Source organism: Botrytis deweyae (assembly GCF_014898535.1).
Source record: "Botrytis deweyae strain B1 chromosome Unknown BDEW_004, whole genome shotgun sequence".
NCBI lineage: Eukaryota > Fungi > Ascomycota > Leotiomycetes > Helotiales > Sclerotiniaceae > Botrytis > Botrytis deweyae.
This window is the reverse complement of record NW_024066211.1, coordinates 1924787-1943913: the sequence shown is the minus strand read 5'-3', so window position 1 is coordinate 1943913 and position 19127 is coordinate 1924787. Positions and strand designations below refer to the sequence as shown.

General features: G+C 27.6%; 3 protein-coding genes across 3 annotated transcripts; 2 read left to right on the top strand and 1 right to left on the bottom strand.

The window, feature by feature from the left end:
* Nucleotides 1-169: 169 nt before the first annotated feature.
* On the top strand, nt 170-544 carry EAE98_002582 (uncharacterized protein; the record flags this gene model as incomplete). Its single annotated transcript, XM_038950202.1, has 1 exon — nt 170-544. The coding sequence occupies one exon, from the start codon at nt 170-172 to the stop codon at nt 542-544; it is 375 nt and encodes a 124-aa protein (XP_038813941.1).
* Nucleotides 545-2583: 2039 nt separating this feature from the next.
* EAE98_002581 (uncharacterized protein) lies at nt 2584-5302 on the top strand (the record flags this gene model as incomplete). The annotated part of the gene is made up of 6 exons (XM_038950201.1): nt 2584-2884; nt 2929-3381; nt 3430-4639; nt 4690-4782; nt 4832-5025; nt 5103-5302. 6 exons carry the CDS (start codon nt 2584-2586, stop codon nt 5300-5302), a joined length of 2451 nt encoding a protein of 816 aa, XP_038813940.1.
* Nucleotides 5303-6423: 1121 nt separating this feature from the next.
* EAE98_002580 (uncharacterized protein) lies at nt 6424-7218 on the bottom strand (the record flags this gene model as incomplete). Its single annotated transcript, XM_038950200.1, has 1 exon — nt 6424-7218. The coding sequence occupies one exon, from the start codon at nt 7216-7218 to the stop codon at nt 6424-6426; it is 795 nt and encodes a 264-aa protein (XP_038813939.1).
* Nucleotides 7219-19127: the final 11909 nt, after the last annotated feature.

Sequence of the window (19127 nt, the reverse complement as noted above, 5' to 3'; positions counted from 1 at the left end):
ACCTCGGAAATTCAAACTACTACGACGCTTTATCATTCGATTCAGTTGATTGATCGAAAGTCTTTGTGCCAACTGCCGTACCGATCATGACGAGTTTCTTCGCGACACGATGCATGCTCGAGCAATTGTGCCCAAACACTATGATGATTTAATCATAAATGCATCAAACATGGCATTACATGATATGCAATACCTGCGCAACTATGCATGGATCGTTCGATGCACAACGGCGCAGCAATACCTCTCACGCATGTTAATCGCGCGATATCAAGATGTTGGTATGAGGACAATTACGTCAGAACAACTGAACTCGGGGGCTTTGGCCTCTAAGCCTTTGGTTGTCATCGGGCCATTGATAAGAGGCGCTAATAGGAAGTCAAACTCCGGCATATTGACACGAGCATTGGATGTAGGTGTAACCTCTCAGGAACCATCTGAAGAATCGAAAGAATCATTTCCAGATTGGGACAATGTTCCTGGTTTGTTTTTGACAGCTTTGCCACTTCGGCACTTTTATTGCAAAAGCAAGGATTCGAACGACTGAATTCTCACTACTGCTATTGTTACACTCGATGGTTTTACCGGAAGACTAACCTGGCTTGATTTTAACGTCATGCCCACATAAATTATTCTTCTGCAGTTGTTGGTGCCTGGAAAGGGGCAGCATCCCAGGTGTGCGCCATGTGAGCAATTGCATGCCCGGAGGAAAGATTCAGGGAATACTGGAAGTGGAAGAAGAGCCGTCACTCCGCCAGTCCATCTTCTCTGGGTCGCGTTAGACAAAAATTGGCCTTTTCTCTACACCTAGCTTTCACAACACTCCGTCAATTGGTAACAGGATGACAAGCTGTATGTTGAGCGCTGAACCGAGCTTCATCTCGTCTCGGTCAGTTAGAGTTGAATCAACGGCGCAAAGCTACCTCATCGGGTTGTTTTGGAACCAATTCTGACAGCCCCGGCTGGGCGATAATTCACTTTGTTCTCACCCGGTCGATTAAGGACGATACAAAACTATCAATATGCGAAAGGCGCCGTCCCCTCGCATCGGGCCGTGTAACCAATTACATCACTTTTTGGATAGAATACAACGCATATTCTGCCGAACTGGCTCGGGAGGCTTGATATGTAAGCAAGAAGCAACAAATGAAGAGATTAATTTATCACTGTGGAAATGAATATTCGGGTCGTTAGCTCACTTTGCGACATCTTCGTTGATTTTACTGGGGACATTTCTCCTGGGCTTATGGTAGTTTCATCCAGTACGGCCTCGGTCTAAATGAAAATATGTCTCAGAGATCCCTTTAACTCTGCATATGCAGATAGTTATTAGCGGAAATTGCAAAGTCCTTCGGCCCTTGAGGCTCCGATATACACACATCAATGGATTTCCAGCTTTTCGTGTAAATTAGAACCGAGGCCGAATTATCAAAGAAAAAAGAGGGAAGGAAAAAAGCCTGCGCAGGGCGGAATGTGATCTGGTAGAATTTTCGCGTTCTACAAAACTTACTTGCCTCAAGGGTTAAAACCCAATGATATTCAGATTCGGCAAATTTCATATCCTGGTATACTCATGTTTCTTTGGCTTCGATGGCTTTCAGGGCAGGCTGGAGAAGATTGGCGACATCTCACGAATCTTGTCAAACCTTGTAGCTGCATCTTTAATATTACTTTGATTGTAACCCAATTACGGCATAGTTGTCATTTTGGGGTGATCACGAGCTTCCCCACAAGCCACCATCCCCAACATCCCCAGATTCTTACCCCGCCATAAAGAGCATGCAGAATATGCAGAACTTGCAGAGAAAATATGCAGAGTCTACAGAATACATGCGAACCACAAGTTTAGCCAGGCCCGTGGTAGTTTGTACGACTATAGATCGGACCGGAGAACGGCCGTTACCAAATTCAGAAAATCTTGCTATGCAAGTACATCCTGAAAATTATCTTACACGTGGTAAATCTAAAATCTCCTTCCGTCTTTGTATGGGCTCGCTCGTGGCTTGAGTTGTCAGAATTGCCTTAAATTCTCTTGTCATGATGAATCTAGATTTTTGTTGTTTGGGATTGATTTTCCGCTTGGTCGAATTCTGCTCACAAGGCCATTTTTCGGCAGTGATTCGGAGCATTTTATCCAGAATACCACATCACTGGGCCCGCTTGTTGGATTAATCCGAATCCCAGATTTTCCTAATCCGCATTAAGCACAAGCTAATATCAACCACATCTCATGTTAAATGATCATGAGGCTGGAAATCCTCACATGTTACTGATGGGGTCCGAAATTGTACAAGACGCTCCCGTCGTACAGAAAATCTTGTAAGGAAGCTCGTGATAATGTCCTTGAGAAAGGCCGGAAAACATACAGAAGTGTCTCAATAATGCTCTAACTAATACAGATTAAACTAAGCTCTTACTCTTGCAGCGGCTTCGTCTTCTCCTTTTGGACAAACCACAAAAATGGTGCATCTGGGTGCATGTAAGCACACTCGATATTTTGTATATAAATGATCGGTAATTTCCCATTGATCAACCTCAAATCTTCTCTCTATCCCAATTTTTCACTACACAATTCAAACCTTCATCATGGTGAACTTGATCAAAAGCGTAGTCTTACTTTCCCTGGTGCTTCAGTCATCATGTATGCAGTTCAAGATACCTCAAGTCGAAAAGGTAGTGACGAAGGTCATGAACAAGTTCGCACCATATGTGCACAACAAAGGAAAGCACTCCGACACGGCAGCCATCTCAGCAAAGGAAGACATGTCCCAGATCATTCCTCGTGCGACCCCTTATTGGTACGAACAAATCTCACATCAAGGAAAATCCGCATGGGGTCCTTCAGGATATCAAGTTTATCGCAACGTGAAAGATTATGGAGCAAAAGGCAAGTTTATCCAGTCACCGAGGGTCCTTGCTAACAATATCTAGGTGATGGTGTGACCGATGATACTGCGGCTATCAATGCGGCTATCAGTGCCGGTGGAAGATGTGGTCAAGGATGTTCCTCTACATCAACTACACCCGCAGTTGTCTATTTCCCATCTGGAACCTACTTGATATCATCATCAATAATAGACTACTACTTCACTCAAATCATCGGTAACCCAAACAACTTGCCGACTCTCAAAGCCACACCTAATTTTGTTGGTTTCGGTTTGATCGATGCAAATCCATACTACTCCCCCGTCCTTAATTGGGGCTCCACCAATGTATTCTTGAGGCAAATTCGCAACATAATCTTTGATATGACTAGCATTCCAGCTGCAACCACAGCTACAGGTCTGCATTGGCCAACTTCCCAAGCAACAAGTTTACAAAATGTTGTGTTTCAAATGAGCTCTGCTCCAGGAACTCAGCATACTGGTCTCTTCTGTGAAAGTGGTAAGTAAAAAAGAAAATCTAGGTAGTTCCATGCTAACGATAAAAAAGGTTCTGCTGGACTTTTAGTTGATGTTACCTTCAACGGCGGTCTTGTTGGTGCTGCCATTGGGAACCAGCAATTTACCATGCGAAACTTGGTTTTTAATAACTGTGTTACAGCTATTAGCATGTTTTGGGATTGGGGATGGTTGTTCCACGGCATCAGCATCAACAATTGCCAAAAAGGAATTGACATATCGGCAGGAGGTTCAAGTGCCCAAAATGTGGGATCTGTTATCTTAATTGACAGCTCAATTACCAACACTCCGATCGGAATCATAACTGCTTACACACCCAATGCGACACCGGACACAGCTGGTAGTCTCATACTTGAAAATGTGGCACTCAGTAATGTTCCCACAGCCGTCACTTTGAGTGGTGGATCGACGATCTTAGCTGGTACAAGTGGAAGCACGACCATTGCTGGGTGGGGTCAAGGCCGCCAATATGTTCCTAGCGGTCACTCTGATTTCCAAGGCGCCATCACTCCAAACAGTCGACCCGCATCTCTACTCAGTGGAAACAAATATTACACTCAATCGAAACCTCAGTACAATGGCTTGTCAGTCTCATCATTCACGAGCGCAAGGGCAAATGGTGCAGTTGGAGATGGTATGACCGATGATACCGTTGCATTGCAACGCGGAATCAACAATGCAGCAAGCGCTGGGAATGTGTTTTTCATAGATGCAGGTACTTACAAAGTGACAAGCACAATAACAATTCCTCCTGGTTCAAAAATTGTAGGCGAATCATATTCAACCATCTTGTCAAGTGGCAGTTTCTTCAATGATATGAATAGTCCAAAACCAGTCGTACGAGTTGGAACAGCTGGTCAAACGGGACATGTCGAATGGAGTGATTGTTTGGTTTCAACACAAGGTCAACAAGCTGGTGCAACGTTGATCGAATGGAACCTCGCGAATTCCGGTTCAACACCATCTGGAATGTGGGACGTACACACACGAATTGGTGGTTTCACAGGATCGAACCTACAAGTTGCTCAATGCGAGAAAAATCCAGCCACTACCACGATCAATTCGAATTGCATTGCTGCTTATATGGGTATGCATATTACAGCAGGTGCCAGTGGCTTGTACATGGAAAATTCATGGATTTGGACTGCTGATCATGATTTTGATGATCAATCTTTGAGACAACTCGACATCTATGCAGGAAGAGGTCTATATATCGAGAGTACTGCTGGACAAATCTGGCTGTAAGTTTATCTTTCTGGAAATGACATGGAAACTTGCTAACAATTGGCAGTTGGGGTACTGGAGTTGAGCATTTCACTTTGTACCAATATCAATTCGCCAACACAAAGAACATATTTGCTGGTTTTCTCCAGACCGAAACACCGTAAGATCCTTAAACCATTGTTTGTATCATCTTGACTAATAATATTTAGATACTATCAACCACAACCACTTGCCCCGGCACCCTTTAGCCTTGTTTCATCCCTCAATGATCCTAACTTTAGTACCTCTTGTGCGGGTTCTTCCGGCAACTGTGCTGCAGCTTGGGGCTTGAGAATCATCAATTCTCATGACATTCTTATATATGGAGCGGGACTTTACTCATTCTTTGATAACTATTCTACCAGTATGTCTTCTACTAAACTTCACCCTTTACTATCATGAACCATACCATATGTATGCATACATACTAAAACCTCACAGCTTGCTCCAACGCCGGTGGCCCCGAAAATTGTCAAAGCAATATTTTCAGTCTCGAAGGCACAATCTCACATGTCAACATCTACACCTTAGCTACTGTTGGCACCACGAATATGATTACGAGAAATGGACAGAGTCAAGCGGTGTATAGTGCGAATATCAATGTCTATCCTACTTTGATTACATTGTATAAGTCTGGTTAAGTATCTGGCGTCTTAAAGGGAGATTCCTTGCGAGTTGTCATGCGAGGATGGAGATTGTATGGGTGTAGGTGTAGGTGTAGGTGATTGAAATTGGAATTGGAATTGGAATTGATAGTTTGGAGTGAGTAGATTGTAGTTGGAGTCTGGCAGTTGGGTGTGGGTTCGGAGGAAGCGATGTTTTGTTCTTCACGCAAATTTATGTCTATCTATCTTTCGTTTCTGGATAGCATGAATATATATATTCCTTCTTTGGTGGAACTTTTATGACTCATATGTATACAATGGTTAAATCACTGAATGGGTGATTCGAATTCGTGAATAGCTCCATTCATACATTTCCTCTCGCCTCCTTTCGTCATCCAACTTTATCTTACCCATCCATCTTCTACCCGCGAAGCCATCCATCCGATCAATCCATCCATAGAGAAATAATGTCTTAAAAATTCAAAATCTAGCCAACGCTTCCTCTATTCATAGCCTATCATCTTATCTATCTTTCATAAGTGGTGGAAATAACCTTAATTCCATCACATGTAGATCCCTACATTCGATTCAATCCCTGTCTTATGAGCCTCATCCGTCATTCCTCATGCGAACCTGGCAATTGTGATGCGGGGTTGCGGCATAGCGGGGACTTGTAATCGATATGATGATTTTGAGGTCAGCATATGTAGATAACACATACGGGATGCATTGTTGAAGAGTAAGCGTGGAAATCTTTATTTGTGATTATTGAAATAAAACTGTAGGGGGGGGATTATAATGGAGGTAATGGATTTTGATTTAGATAGCGAAGGAGTATTTTGGGGTCTGGGAGTAACGCAAGTAGCATGTCTAGGTGCCTGTGATAGATACTAAAGTCTGGCTCTTAATGTATCCTTTTCATTATTTATGATGCTCACTATAATATTGCAAACCAAGGGTTTACAGTATCTAATAGTGGTCGTTTATTCTAACTTATCCTTTCGCTGTGAATCGCTTCTCCCTCTGGACTGTTTGGAGATTCAACACACATACAAACACACACACACATACACACACACATTTTTTCATTATTCAAAACGGTCAACCTCGATTCCAATACTATTCATGGCCCTCTTGTAATGCTTTCCACCATACGACTAGTCAAAAAAAGTATATGCACCAAGCTCACAGACATGTTCCTCTTCCTCCCTCGTAACCTGAACCTTCCAACCACAATCATGTATTAATTGTCTCACCTTATCATCAATTTCCAATATTTCGCAAGGTTCCCAAATACAAAAGTCGAGGGTAATCTCTTTCAGCGAAGAACTTCTCTTCAACAGCGCATCTATTCTCTTCAAATCTTCTGCAAAGAGAATGCTACTACCAGCCTCATCCGATTTCACCCCCCTATCACTTCGATCCAGATTGAAACTGTTCCACAGCAAGATTCTCACAGTCGTAAGACTAGTGCACTTATCGTGAATGAAGTCCAGAGCTTGATTCTTCACCGGGTCCGGGTCGGAATCGTTCCTACTTAATGGAAAACAGATTCCCAGATGCCGAATCAAGCTTGCGTTGTAATTTCCCATCTGGGTAAGAAATTCAACAACGCCTTCATTAGATGGCATCTGACGATCTCCGAATTCTTCATGTAAACGTGAGAGGTGAAATTGATTGTTGCTATACAAGATAGAAGTCGCTTCGTGATGTATTTGTTTGCTGACTCGTAATAGTTGGGGAGTGAGACAATCACCATCTTCTCTCACGGCTATTAATTGTGCTTTATCACCTGGACTTGAAGTGAAAATAAGAGATAATGGTTCTGGAGCAACGAGAAGTTCCTCGTATATTTTGAGACGAATCTCGATAGTGAGGTCGAGAAAGTTGAGTTTTGAGGTTTGCAATTGGGGGACTGGTGAGGAGGTTTTGGGCTCATTATCGACTTCCATTGTAAGAGTACAATCTTGGGAGATGGAAAGTGGGTAACATTTGTATCACGACGAAAAAAGTTGAAGGAAGTTACTTTGATAATGAAGCTTGTAGTTTTTCGGTAATTGAATATCGTATGAAAGGGGGCGGGACATATAAACAAGTTTTTGCGCACACCAGTCTTTATAAAATTCAGAGATAGAGAAAAGGTAAGATTATAAAATTAACTAGATACATAGAAGATATGACTAACTTTAGAAATTTGATAGGAGAATATATCTCCATGTCAGCATATATGATATACGATGAGTGGGGGTAAGGATTAAATAGAGATGCCTAAATGAAGGCACGCAATCCTCTTCGCCACCGAGACTCTTACACCTGATCAACTGTCAAAATTTCTTGTCAGTAGTTCTCATAATGGTGACTCGAGTGGCGTCTACCTATTTTCAAGAGTCATAAAGTAAGATCTTACATGAATGACATCGAAGACCTTTTAAAGGGTTTAGGTCTAATAAGACAGACTACTCGAATAAGATTCGCTCATTTAATATATAGATATAATACTCGATTATAACTATATCATCGAGATGTAGATTGAATACCTACTTAAAAAGAAACTATAATTATATAAAATCTGTCTAGCTAGCAAGGCGTTATCTCGAGGTCTTATATATATATTACTATAGTTCTAGTTTTCTATAATAGTAATGATCTTAATGTTACGTCACCGAGCACTGCTACTAGCCGCTCATCAAAATCACACCTAAAATAGCCGTTTTACTACTTTTGATTTATATAAAATCAATTACTTTGAATAAATTATTTTATTTGAATTTCGCTATATATATTATTTCGATATTGATATTTAATAAAATCAACTTTTCAAAGCTTTTTGAAATGATTTAAATTGTTATTTATATTATTGAAAAATGAATTTATAAAAGTTCATGATTTTCGCTTATTTTACTAGTAAATTTAAATCCTTTTAATAACTTTTTCTTTTTCAAATTTCAATTGTATATTATATAACATATAAAATTATTAAAAATAAAATATGTGATTTTTTATATATTTTAATTGATTTTAAATTAAAATATATAGTTTTTTATAAAACAAATTTAATTTGAAAAATATTAAAACTATAAAATAAAAGTAGTAAAATGGCTATTTCAGGTGCGATTTTAACGAGCGGCTAGTAGCAGTGCGTTAGTACTATAGTTCGAGAAAGATAGGGAAGACGTAGTTCCTACTATTAGTAGGCCCCTAAATATCTATTTGTATTTAATCTAAAGAGCTAGCTAAGTAGGAAAATAGTAGGCCTTATATAGACACTACTGAAAGAGCTAGTCTCTTTCATATTCACCTAATATCTTTAATATAGTATTCATTATATTAAAGTCATTCCTGTAAAGTAAATACCCTTGTTTATACACTTAAGTACTCTATTTTTGAAATTGATTTTCAATATTAATTATTTCTTTATGAATCGTATAGAGAAATAATATAATATTATAAGAGTTTCTATATTTTAATAATAATAATATATAATAATAGGTTTATTTCTTAATATATTAATCTATTAATTATAAAATATATCTCTATTATAGTTTTTAAATACTAATACTCGGTAAATATATAAATATTATTTATTTCTTGATATCTCATATATAAATAAGATTAAAGAAACGAATAATATTATATAAATATTATTGTTTTTATATAAAAATAATATAATAATATATCTTTTTATATATATATGTATATATATAATTCTATATTTATATAGTATATTAGGAGCGAATTATAGGATTATATAATTAAGTTATATAATTATATTATATGATTGTTATTTAAGGCTTTTAATCCAGAATAATTGGAAAATCGATTCTTTATTAGTTCTTTCAATTTATATATAATTAGGTTGATATAATTCAATAAAATCAAATAAGAAATAAAAAAAAAAGTTGTATCTAATAGAATAATTGGAAAAGGAAGAGATCTATAATAATAAAAATTAGATTAATAGGAAAAAGTATAAAATAAGGTCTTTTCTTTTTAAATATAGAATAAAAAAAAAGGAATATTATATATTATTTTATAAAAATTATATATTTCATAAGTTATTTAATTGTTAATATAAGCCAGCTTTCTATAATAAATTAATACTAATCTAATTTTTTATATATATTATATATATTATATACTTATATATTAGCTTATAATTTATAATAGGTTATGAGCCTGGTATTTCATATATACAATTAAATATAATACATATATATCGATATTCAATTCGAAAAAGCAAAGAAAGGGTTGTATGATTGAAAAATAATCAAAAAAGTAACCAAAATTCAAACATTCATCAAATCGCGTCTAAATTCTATTGAATTGATATATATTCATTTAATCAAGATGCTATATACATCACCTAAATATATTTATATATTAATACAAATTTGTATCAATCTCGAATCCTTTTTCGAATCCTTAGCCTATATATATATATATTATACCATACCCTTATCATACTACTAGATAGTATAAATAAAAAAGAATACTATACTATACTAGGTATACTAGTATTGATATTATACCTCGCTGTCATAAATATATTAGTATATATACTATATTTTACTGCTATTAATATACTAATATATATATTATATTTCATTGTTATAGATATATTAATATCAATATTATACCTTATCAAAAACATATCACAAATTACTGGCATATGTATACCATATCGATACTATACATCACCGGACATACACCTAACCCTAAATCTAATCCTTTCTATATGTCACTGGATATAGTAGAGTTAAATATCATACCTTACCGGAGGTATAAAGCTAATCATTAATTCCTATCTATATTCCCTTATCGACTTATATACTCCTATCGATCTATATATTCTATCAATTTATATATATATTTGCAAATCCTAAATATATTTTATATATAACTATTGATCTATATATATGTTTGTAAATTCTAAATATACTTTGTATATAACTATTAATCTATATATACATCTACAAATTCTAAATATGCTTTGTATATAGCTGTTGATTTATATATACATCTATGAACTCTATATATACTTATATATATTATTAATTTATTATATATATATGGAAGTAGTTGAAAATTACCCTGATTAGATAGTAAAAGGATATAAAAAAACGTTAGATAATAGGGAATACGATATAGTACAATATAAAAAAAAAAGAAAAATCTTTATAAACAAATTATATCAATTTATTATATACTCTATAAGAATTTCATACCATTTAATAATATTAAAAAACGAAAGCTAGGATTATATAGATATACTAAATATATCTAATTTCATTTATAATTTAGTTGTATATTATAATTACAATATAAAGGCTATTAGTGGGAACCCTAATCTTATTAATGAAGAAGTCTGGAATTCAATCTATTTTTAGAATGTATATATTGAAAAGGGGCTAAATTCGAATTTAAATCTAATTCAAATCGAGGATGAAAATATCAAATTAATATTCAATTTAGCAAGAAGAAAGGCAAATCGAATACAATTACTTCAAATCTCTGTATTCAAAGAAATATTATATATAACAATATAAATTCAAATTTCTATTTCTATATATATATTCTTATAAATTATTAGCTTTTTTAGTCTTCTTATATAAACCTATGTTTTTGAAATTAAATCTAGTTGAATTAAAAACTAGATCTCTAAAAGCTATATATATATATATATATATTATCCATATCGGATCATATAGTAATATATCTTATATAAAGATGTCCTAACTTGAATAGACTTATATATAAAGGTTTATATAGATTTAGATTAAAAGATAACAATTAAAATCTAATATCTCATATTAATAAACATAAAATATAAAAATCCTATAAAAAGATTCTGATTCTATAGTACTTATTATACTATATATATATATTTATATAAAATAAAAATGAATATAAATCAAGGAATCAAATATATTGGTTCTAAACTGAATGATTGTTCTAATTATATAGAATAGTATCAAAAATCCAAGCTTTTTTTAAAGACTAATGGTTTTATACTTTATATAAATAATTCAGAAAAAGGCTTTGAAAAAAAATATTATTTTAAAAATAATAATATGCCTATTTCGAAAGAGATTTACTTCAAATATAGTGAAAAATTGAAAGAATATGAAGATAAATCCAAAAAAGCTTTAACTACACTAAAATCAATAATATTGATGGATTTAGTTGATAGATTTAAGAATGAAATTAGTCCAATAAAGCTTTAGAATATTATAAATAAAATTTATAATGAAACTTTTTTTGATATAATAGAAAGATATTTTAATAGATTAATAAAATCAAATTATAATGATTTTAGTAATATAAATGAATATATAAACTATATACTCTTATCCTATATATACTTAAAAAAGTTAAAATTTGAATTACAAAAAGCTTATATAATGTGGATTATATTTAATAGTTTAAACAATTTATTTGATTTATTTAAATTAAGAAAGACTAAAGAACTTTTGAAAGACTTAAATAATAATAATAATATTGATTTAGATAAGCTAATATCTGAATTAATATTCGAGGAATCTAGAATGAAAGGTTTTATAGAGTCTAATAGAGTTATAAAACCACAAAATACTATTTCAAATTGTACTTTTTGCAATAAAAAGGGGTATTTAAAGGAAAAGTGCTTTAAAAAGCACTCAGAACTTTATAATAAAGACTATAAAAAGTCTAAAAACTCATCTAAAAACAATAAAAAATCAAATAAAAAACTATATAAAGTGATTAAAGAGTTGAATAAGTTTAAAAAGTCTAATAGGATTATTAAAAATAATAAAAAAGCTAATTAAAATCAAAACAAAAATAATAAAAATAATAATAATAATAAAAAAGAATTTAAAAATAACTTTGATATTGAAAAAATAAACCAGACCTCTCCAAAAAACTTCAATATAACATCTAGTTCTGAATAGGAAAATAATATTATAACTATATCGATACTAGTTAATTATATTAACCAATCTAAACATAATATTATAATAGATTTAGAAGTTACAAAGCACTATTACCCAAATAAAGATTAATTTATAAATTATATAGAATATAAAGTTTCAAAATAAGTTAATATAACTAATAGAGAATCTATATTAATATTAAAACATAAGGATATTCCTATTATTATAAATAATAAAACTATATTCATTTAAATAATTAAATATATACCAGATCTAAAATCAACATTAATAAGTATTAAATAAACTGTTAAAAAGGATTGGATAAGCGAAATATTATCCCCTAGAAATATATATAAGTTTTCGAATAAATCCCTTGATATAAAAACAAATACTAAATAGATTAATAATATATTCTATTTAGAATATAATATAAATTTTGATTTATTAAATCAAAATAAAATTATTATTTATAATAATAAAAATAAAGATTTCAAAATAGATTAAATAAATAAATCTAAAAAAAAATCTAAATCTAAAAAAGAATCTAATAATATAAATTCAAAGGATTTAGACCTATAGTATAAACGTTTAAATTATATAAATAAAAATTATATTATAAAAATACTAAATTTAAAAAATTCTAAAATAAATTTAAATTATTGTAAAGCCTATATATATAACAAAATAACTCAAAATATTAATAAATCCCTTTCGAATTTGAAATTAAACAAATTCAATAAAATTAGTATTGATATTTGTGGATTATTTAAAATACTAGGTTTAAAAGAAGAAAAATATTTTATTACTTTTATTAATTAAACTACACAAGACATATAGATATATTCTATAAAATTTAAATCAAATACTTTTAATATATTAAAAAAAGTATTTTATTTGATATATAATCAATTTAATATTAAATTAAAAATGATAAGATTAGATAATATAAAAGAATTTAATTTTAATTAATAGAATTTATTCACTAAATCTAAAGGAATTATATTGGAACATATAAATTCTTACCATTACTCCCAAAATAAAATAACCAAAAAATTAAATAGATATCTAATAAAAAAAATATTAATATTTATAAAAAATAAAAATCTATTAATACTTTTATAGTTTAATATACTAAAAAATATAATTTATATTAAAAACAAACACTATAATAGAACTATAAATAGCTCATTCTTTAAGTTACTATATAATAAAGAATTTGATATAAATTACATTAGGATTCTAGAATTTTTTGAATATATATTAAAATATAAGGAAAAAAGAAATAATGAATTTGATTATAAATCAGAAAAAGGAATTCTAGTAGGATTTGAATCTTCAAAGAATTTATTATTTTATATACCAAATCGAAATAAGATAATGAGTTCTAGTGATTTTATTATTAAAGAAGATATAATTTATTATAATAATTGTATCAAAAATAATCTTATTATAAAAGATTTATTAAAAGGAATTAATATTAAAAATTCTAAAATTGATAATTAAGAAGAAGAGATAAATAAATATAATAATATATATAAAGATTTAAATAAAAATATTAATTCTAAAGATTTTAATATTAATAAAAGCAAACTAATAATTAAAATTTCATTTAATTCTAATTTGCTTATTTCTATTAAATAATCTAAATGTATACAAAGGGTAGAGTTACAATTAAATATATATAATTTAGTTTATTTGTAATATATAAAACTAGGGAATCAAGATTATAAATTCAAATTAAATTGTTACGTGAGCGGAAACACAATAATAGTTGTAAGCTTTACCACTACGCCACGCACGCAATCTGTCCAAAAGGCACAGTATCAGGGATCGAGTCCTGATAGCTTACTACTGTATATATACCCTGTAACATAAATAATATTAATGATAATTAATATAAAGAAAATATTTTATTATGTTTCAATATAAAAACTAAAGGAAAAGTAATAATAAAAAGGCTTTATAATAAAAATCTAATAATTCCTGAAATATATTTACAAGTTATAAATTCCGATTAAAAGGAATATTGGGAAAAAGTTATGAATTATAAAATAAAGATTCTAGAAAAGAATAATATCTGGAATATTATTAAAAAGAATAATAATATAAAAGAGTTAAATGTTCTAAAAACTAAATGGATCTATAAAATTAAATATTTATTTAATAATAATATTGAATTTAAAGCTAGATATGTAGTTAAAGGATTTGAACAATTATATGAATTAGATTATTTAAATACTTTTACTAATGTGATAAAGCAAATAGCCTGGAAATTAATATTTGCACTAGCTATAAATAAAGGGTGGTATATATATAAAATAGATATGGTTTTAGCTTTTGTATAGGGAGATATTGATAAAAATATATATATAAAAGTCTCTGAAATATATTATAATAATGATATAATATTAAAGCTAAATAAAGCTTTATATAGATTAAAACAGTTTGCTAGAATATAATATACTATATTAAAAAGTATATTAAATAAATTAAATTTTATTAATATAAAATCAAATGAATATATATTTATAAATAAGTATTCGGGATTAATATTAAATATATTCATCAATGATATTGTTATTATAAACTTTAGCAAAGTTTTAATTAAAGATTTTATAAAAAATCTTAAAAATTATTTAAATCTAAAAGATTTAGATTCAATAAAAAACTATTTAAATATTCAAATAAACCTAAAGAAAGATTTTATTGAATTATATCAAGAAGAATATATAAATAAATATTTAAAAGATTTAAAACTGAAAGATTGTATTTTTGTAGCTATATCTATGATTACTAAAAATAATATTAAAATAAATCTAAATAAAACCGATTTAGATAAAATAAAATGGGTTTAAAAAGCAATAAGAAAACTATTCTATTTAGCTTTAAAAATTAGATGGAATATTGCTTATTCTGTATTAAAATTAGTAAGATATATATCTAATCCTAGTAAAGACTATATAGTGACTATATAGTGACTATAAAGAGAATATTTAGGTATTTAAAGGGGATTAAAATCTTAAAAACAATATATAAAAAGGATTATAAAAACTCTATAAAAGGATATTGCAATATGGATTATACAGGAAATAAAAGCTCTACTAAATTTATTAATAGATATATATTTTTATTCACTAATGAATCAATAAGTTGGAGAATTAAATTGTAATCTATTGTAACCCAAAATATGGTAGAATTCGAGTTAATTTTCATAAATTTAGTTGCTAGAGAAGCTATATATTTAAAATGTATTTTATAGAAATTAAATTAATATAAATAAGAGAAATTTCTATTATATATGGATAATATGTTAGTTAAAGTTATATCTGAAAATCCTATATATTATAATAGAAATAAATATATTGATACTAAATATTATTATATAAGGGATTTTATAAATAAAGGGTATTTAGACCTAATTTGGATTTTTATTGAAAGTTAATTAGCTGATGGTTTAATTAAATCATTAGAAAGAATCAAATTATTAAGGTTTATTGATATGATTCAAAATTATAATAATTATTGAAAATATTATAATTTTTATAAAAATATTAATACTCTTTTTTTATAAATAGGTTTTTAATGAGACTAATATATATATAAGATATTGGTATTCTTTTCCTATAAAAAGGTTTTTAACGAGGTTAATATTTATATATATATATATATATATATTCTAAAAAGACGGTATATATTAAAGGGGACTATTGTTTTTATATAAAAATAATATAATAATACATCTTTTTATATATATATGTATATATATAATTCTATATTTATATAGTATATTGGGAGCGAATTATAGGATTATATGATTAAGTTATATGATCATATTATGTGATTGTTGTTTAAGGCTTTTAATCCAGAATGATTGGAAAATCGATTCTTTATTAGTTCTTTCAATTTATATATAATTAGATTGATATAATTCTAATGAAATCGAATAAGAAAAAAAAAAAAAAGTTGTATCTAATAGAATAATTGGAAAAAGAAGAGATCTATAATAATAAAAAATTAGATTAATAGGAAAAAGTATAAAATAAGGTCTTTCCCTTTCAAATATAAAATAAGAAAAAAGGAATATTATATACTATTTTATAAAAATTATATATTTCATAAGCTATTTAGTTGTTAATACAAGCCAGCTTCCCATAATAGACTAATACTAGTCTAATCTCTCTTATATACTATATATATCATATACTCATATATTAGCTCATAACCTACGATAAATATTTATAATTAAATAATATTAAGAAATAATCTTTTCTAATATATTTAATATAGCTATGCTCTAATAATCTAAATAAAGATTGTATTTAATTAAATTCTAATTTAAAAATCTAATATTATATTAGAATTAGTTGTTTTTATTTTATTTTATATAAAAGATAATATTAAAAACATATAATGTTATAAGAAAATATATAAATAATCAATAACAACTAATAATCATTAATATAGAATATTCAATTTATAAATTCTTTAATTATATTAGTATATAATCTGTTTTTCGTAATTTTTATATTAAGATTATTTGTTTTCTTATATATTATAAATATAAATAATATAAGAAACAAATAATATTATATGAATACTTATCTTTTAATAATAATAAATTAATTTTTCATTATATATATTGAAAGGTTTATATGTTAGTAATTTGAACTTTTATTATTAGATTATGATATTATATTAAAGTTATTTGTTTTTTATATACGATATTATAAGAAATTAAGAAAGAAAACAAATATCATAAATAATATATTTATATATTAATAAAAATCATTAATAGTAAAAAAAATTCTATATGTTTTCTATAATTTTATTAAATTGATATTTCAGATGTTTTGTTTATTTAACTTTTATTATTAGAATATAATATACTATTAATATTATTTGTTTTTTCTTTTATTACTAATTATTATATATAAGAAAACAAATAATATTTAATAGTTATTTATAATTTACTAATAAAAATAATTCATCTGGTTTACATAATTAATATTTCAATAATATTTATATAAGTATTATTTAATTTATTATTAGATAAAGAACTGTATTGAATCTATTTTAATATGTTGTGTATATATGAGAAAAATATAAAAAACATATAATATTAGTAGAATTTTTATCTTTTAGTAATAATAATTATTATTAATATATTTTATTTTTTACTACTAATATAATAGAGTAGAAGGTAATAGGATTATAGAGTAGTATAACGAATATTATATAATATATATAATGACTTATAATAGTCTTAAGTTTAAGACTAGCTTGAACTAGACGATTATTATTATATAAGAGATAAAGAGATTCTTTATCAATTTTTTCTTTTTTAGCTTTCTTATTTTCGTTATTTAATTTTTATAATATGTTCTAGTATATAGTAATGATAATTAGTCCCTTTTATATATTACAGAAAAATTACTATAGATATTGTAACGAATATCACGTGATATACGTGATGACTCATTACAGCTAAATTCAAGGCTAGCTTGAACTAGGCGATTATTATTATATAAAAGATAAAGAGATTCCTTAAGAAACTCTTTCCTCTTTAGCTTTTTTATACTAGTTATTTGATCTTTATGATATATTCTAGTATTTAATTATAATAGATATAGCGTATCTAATAAAGAAGAAGAATAAGAGACTTTAGCTAATGTTTTATAATATATAGAGGAAATTAAGTTAATAGGAATTGACTACTTTTTTTAAACTATATTACAATTATATAATAAAGTATATTATAAAGATTAAATAATTAGAATAAAAAGCTAAAAAGAAAAGAGATTTTTAAGGGATTTCGTTATCTCTTATATAATAATAATTATCTAGTTTAAGCTAGTTTTGAAGTTGAGACTATAATAAGTTATTATATATATTATATAATATTCGTTATAAACTATACAAAGAGAATCTATAAATACTAGCTATAATAGAGATACGTAACTAGTATATTTTTTCCGCGCATACTAATACTTAATATACTATTAAGTTTATTTGTTTTTTTTATTAACATCTTTAATAGCTTTATTTATCTATATATATGTTTTATAATAATAATTATTAAGTTTTATTTACATATTCGAGTAGATTGACTTAATTATTTTACTTTTATTTCTAGAATATAATATTATATTAATATTATTTGTTTTTTGAGATATAGTATATAGCAATAAGAGAAAAAACAAATAAAAAGTAATAATTTTTTGATATATTACTAAATATTTAATTAAACTTGAATCTCTAATATTTAATATCTAATATTAGATTATTATTATTTGTTTTTCAAAAAGTTAAATAAGAAGAAAATATTAAAAACATATAATATTATATATATATATATGATTTTGTTATAATAATTAATAATCTTCTATATATTTTACAAATTCATATTTAGATAATATAAGTAAAAACTATAACTAATCAATTTTTAACACTAATATTTAATATCATTTGTTTCCTTTTATAAAATATATTGAAATAAGAAAGAAAATAGATAATATTTATCAATTATTTATAATTACAAATAATCACTAATAGTCTTTTACAGATAATCTATATTTTGATTAAATTTCAATCAGTATTGATATCTAATATAAATTTTATTGAATTAATTATTTAAAAAGATATTGGATATTATTTGTTTTGTTATATATTATATATAAAAACAATATAAAAAACATGTAATATTAATAATAAATTCATATTTTAGTAATAGTATATAATCAATAATTATATTTCCTCTATAATTTAATATTTAATATATTAAATCTTTAGTATTAATATTAATATTAATATAATATGTAGTTTAGTCGTTTTTCTATAAAATAAACAGAAAAATAAGAAGAAAAACAAATAATATTTCTCTATATCTATATATGTCTGTTATAATAAAAACTATTCAATTTTCTTTTCATATTTTGAAGAATTTGTATTAT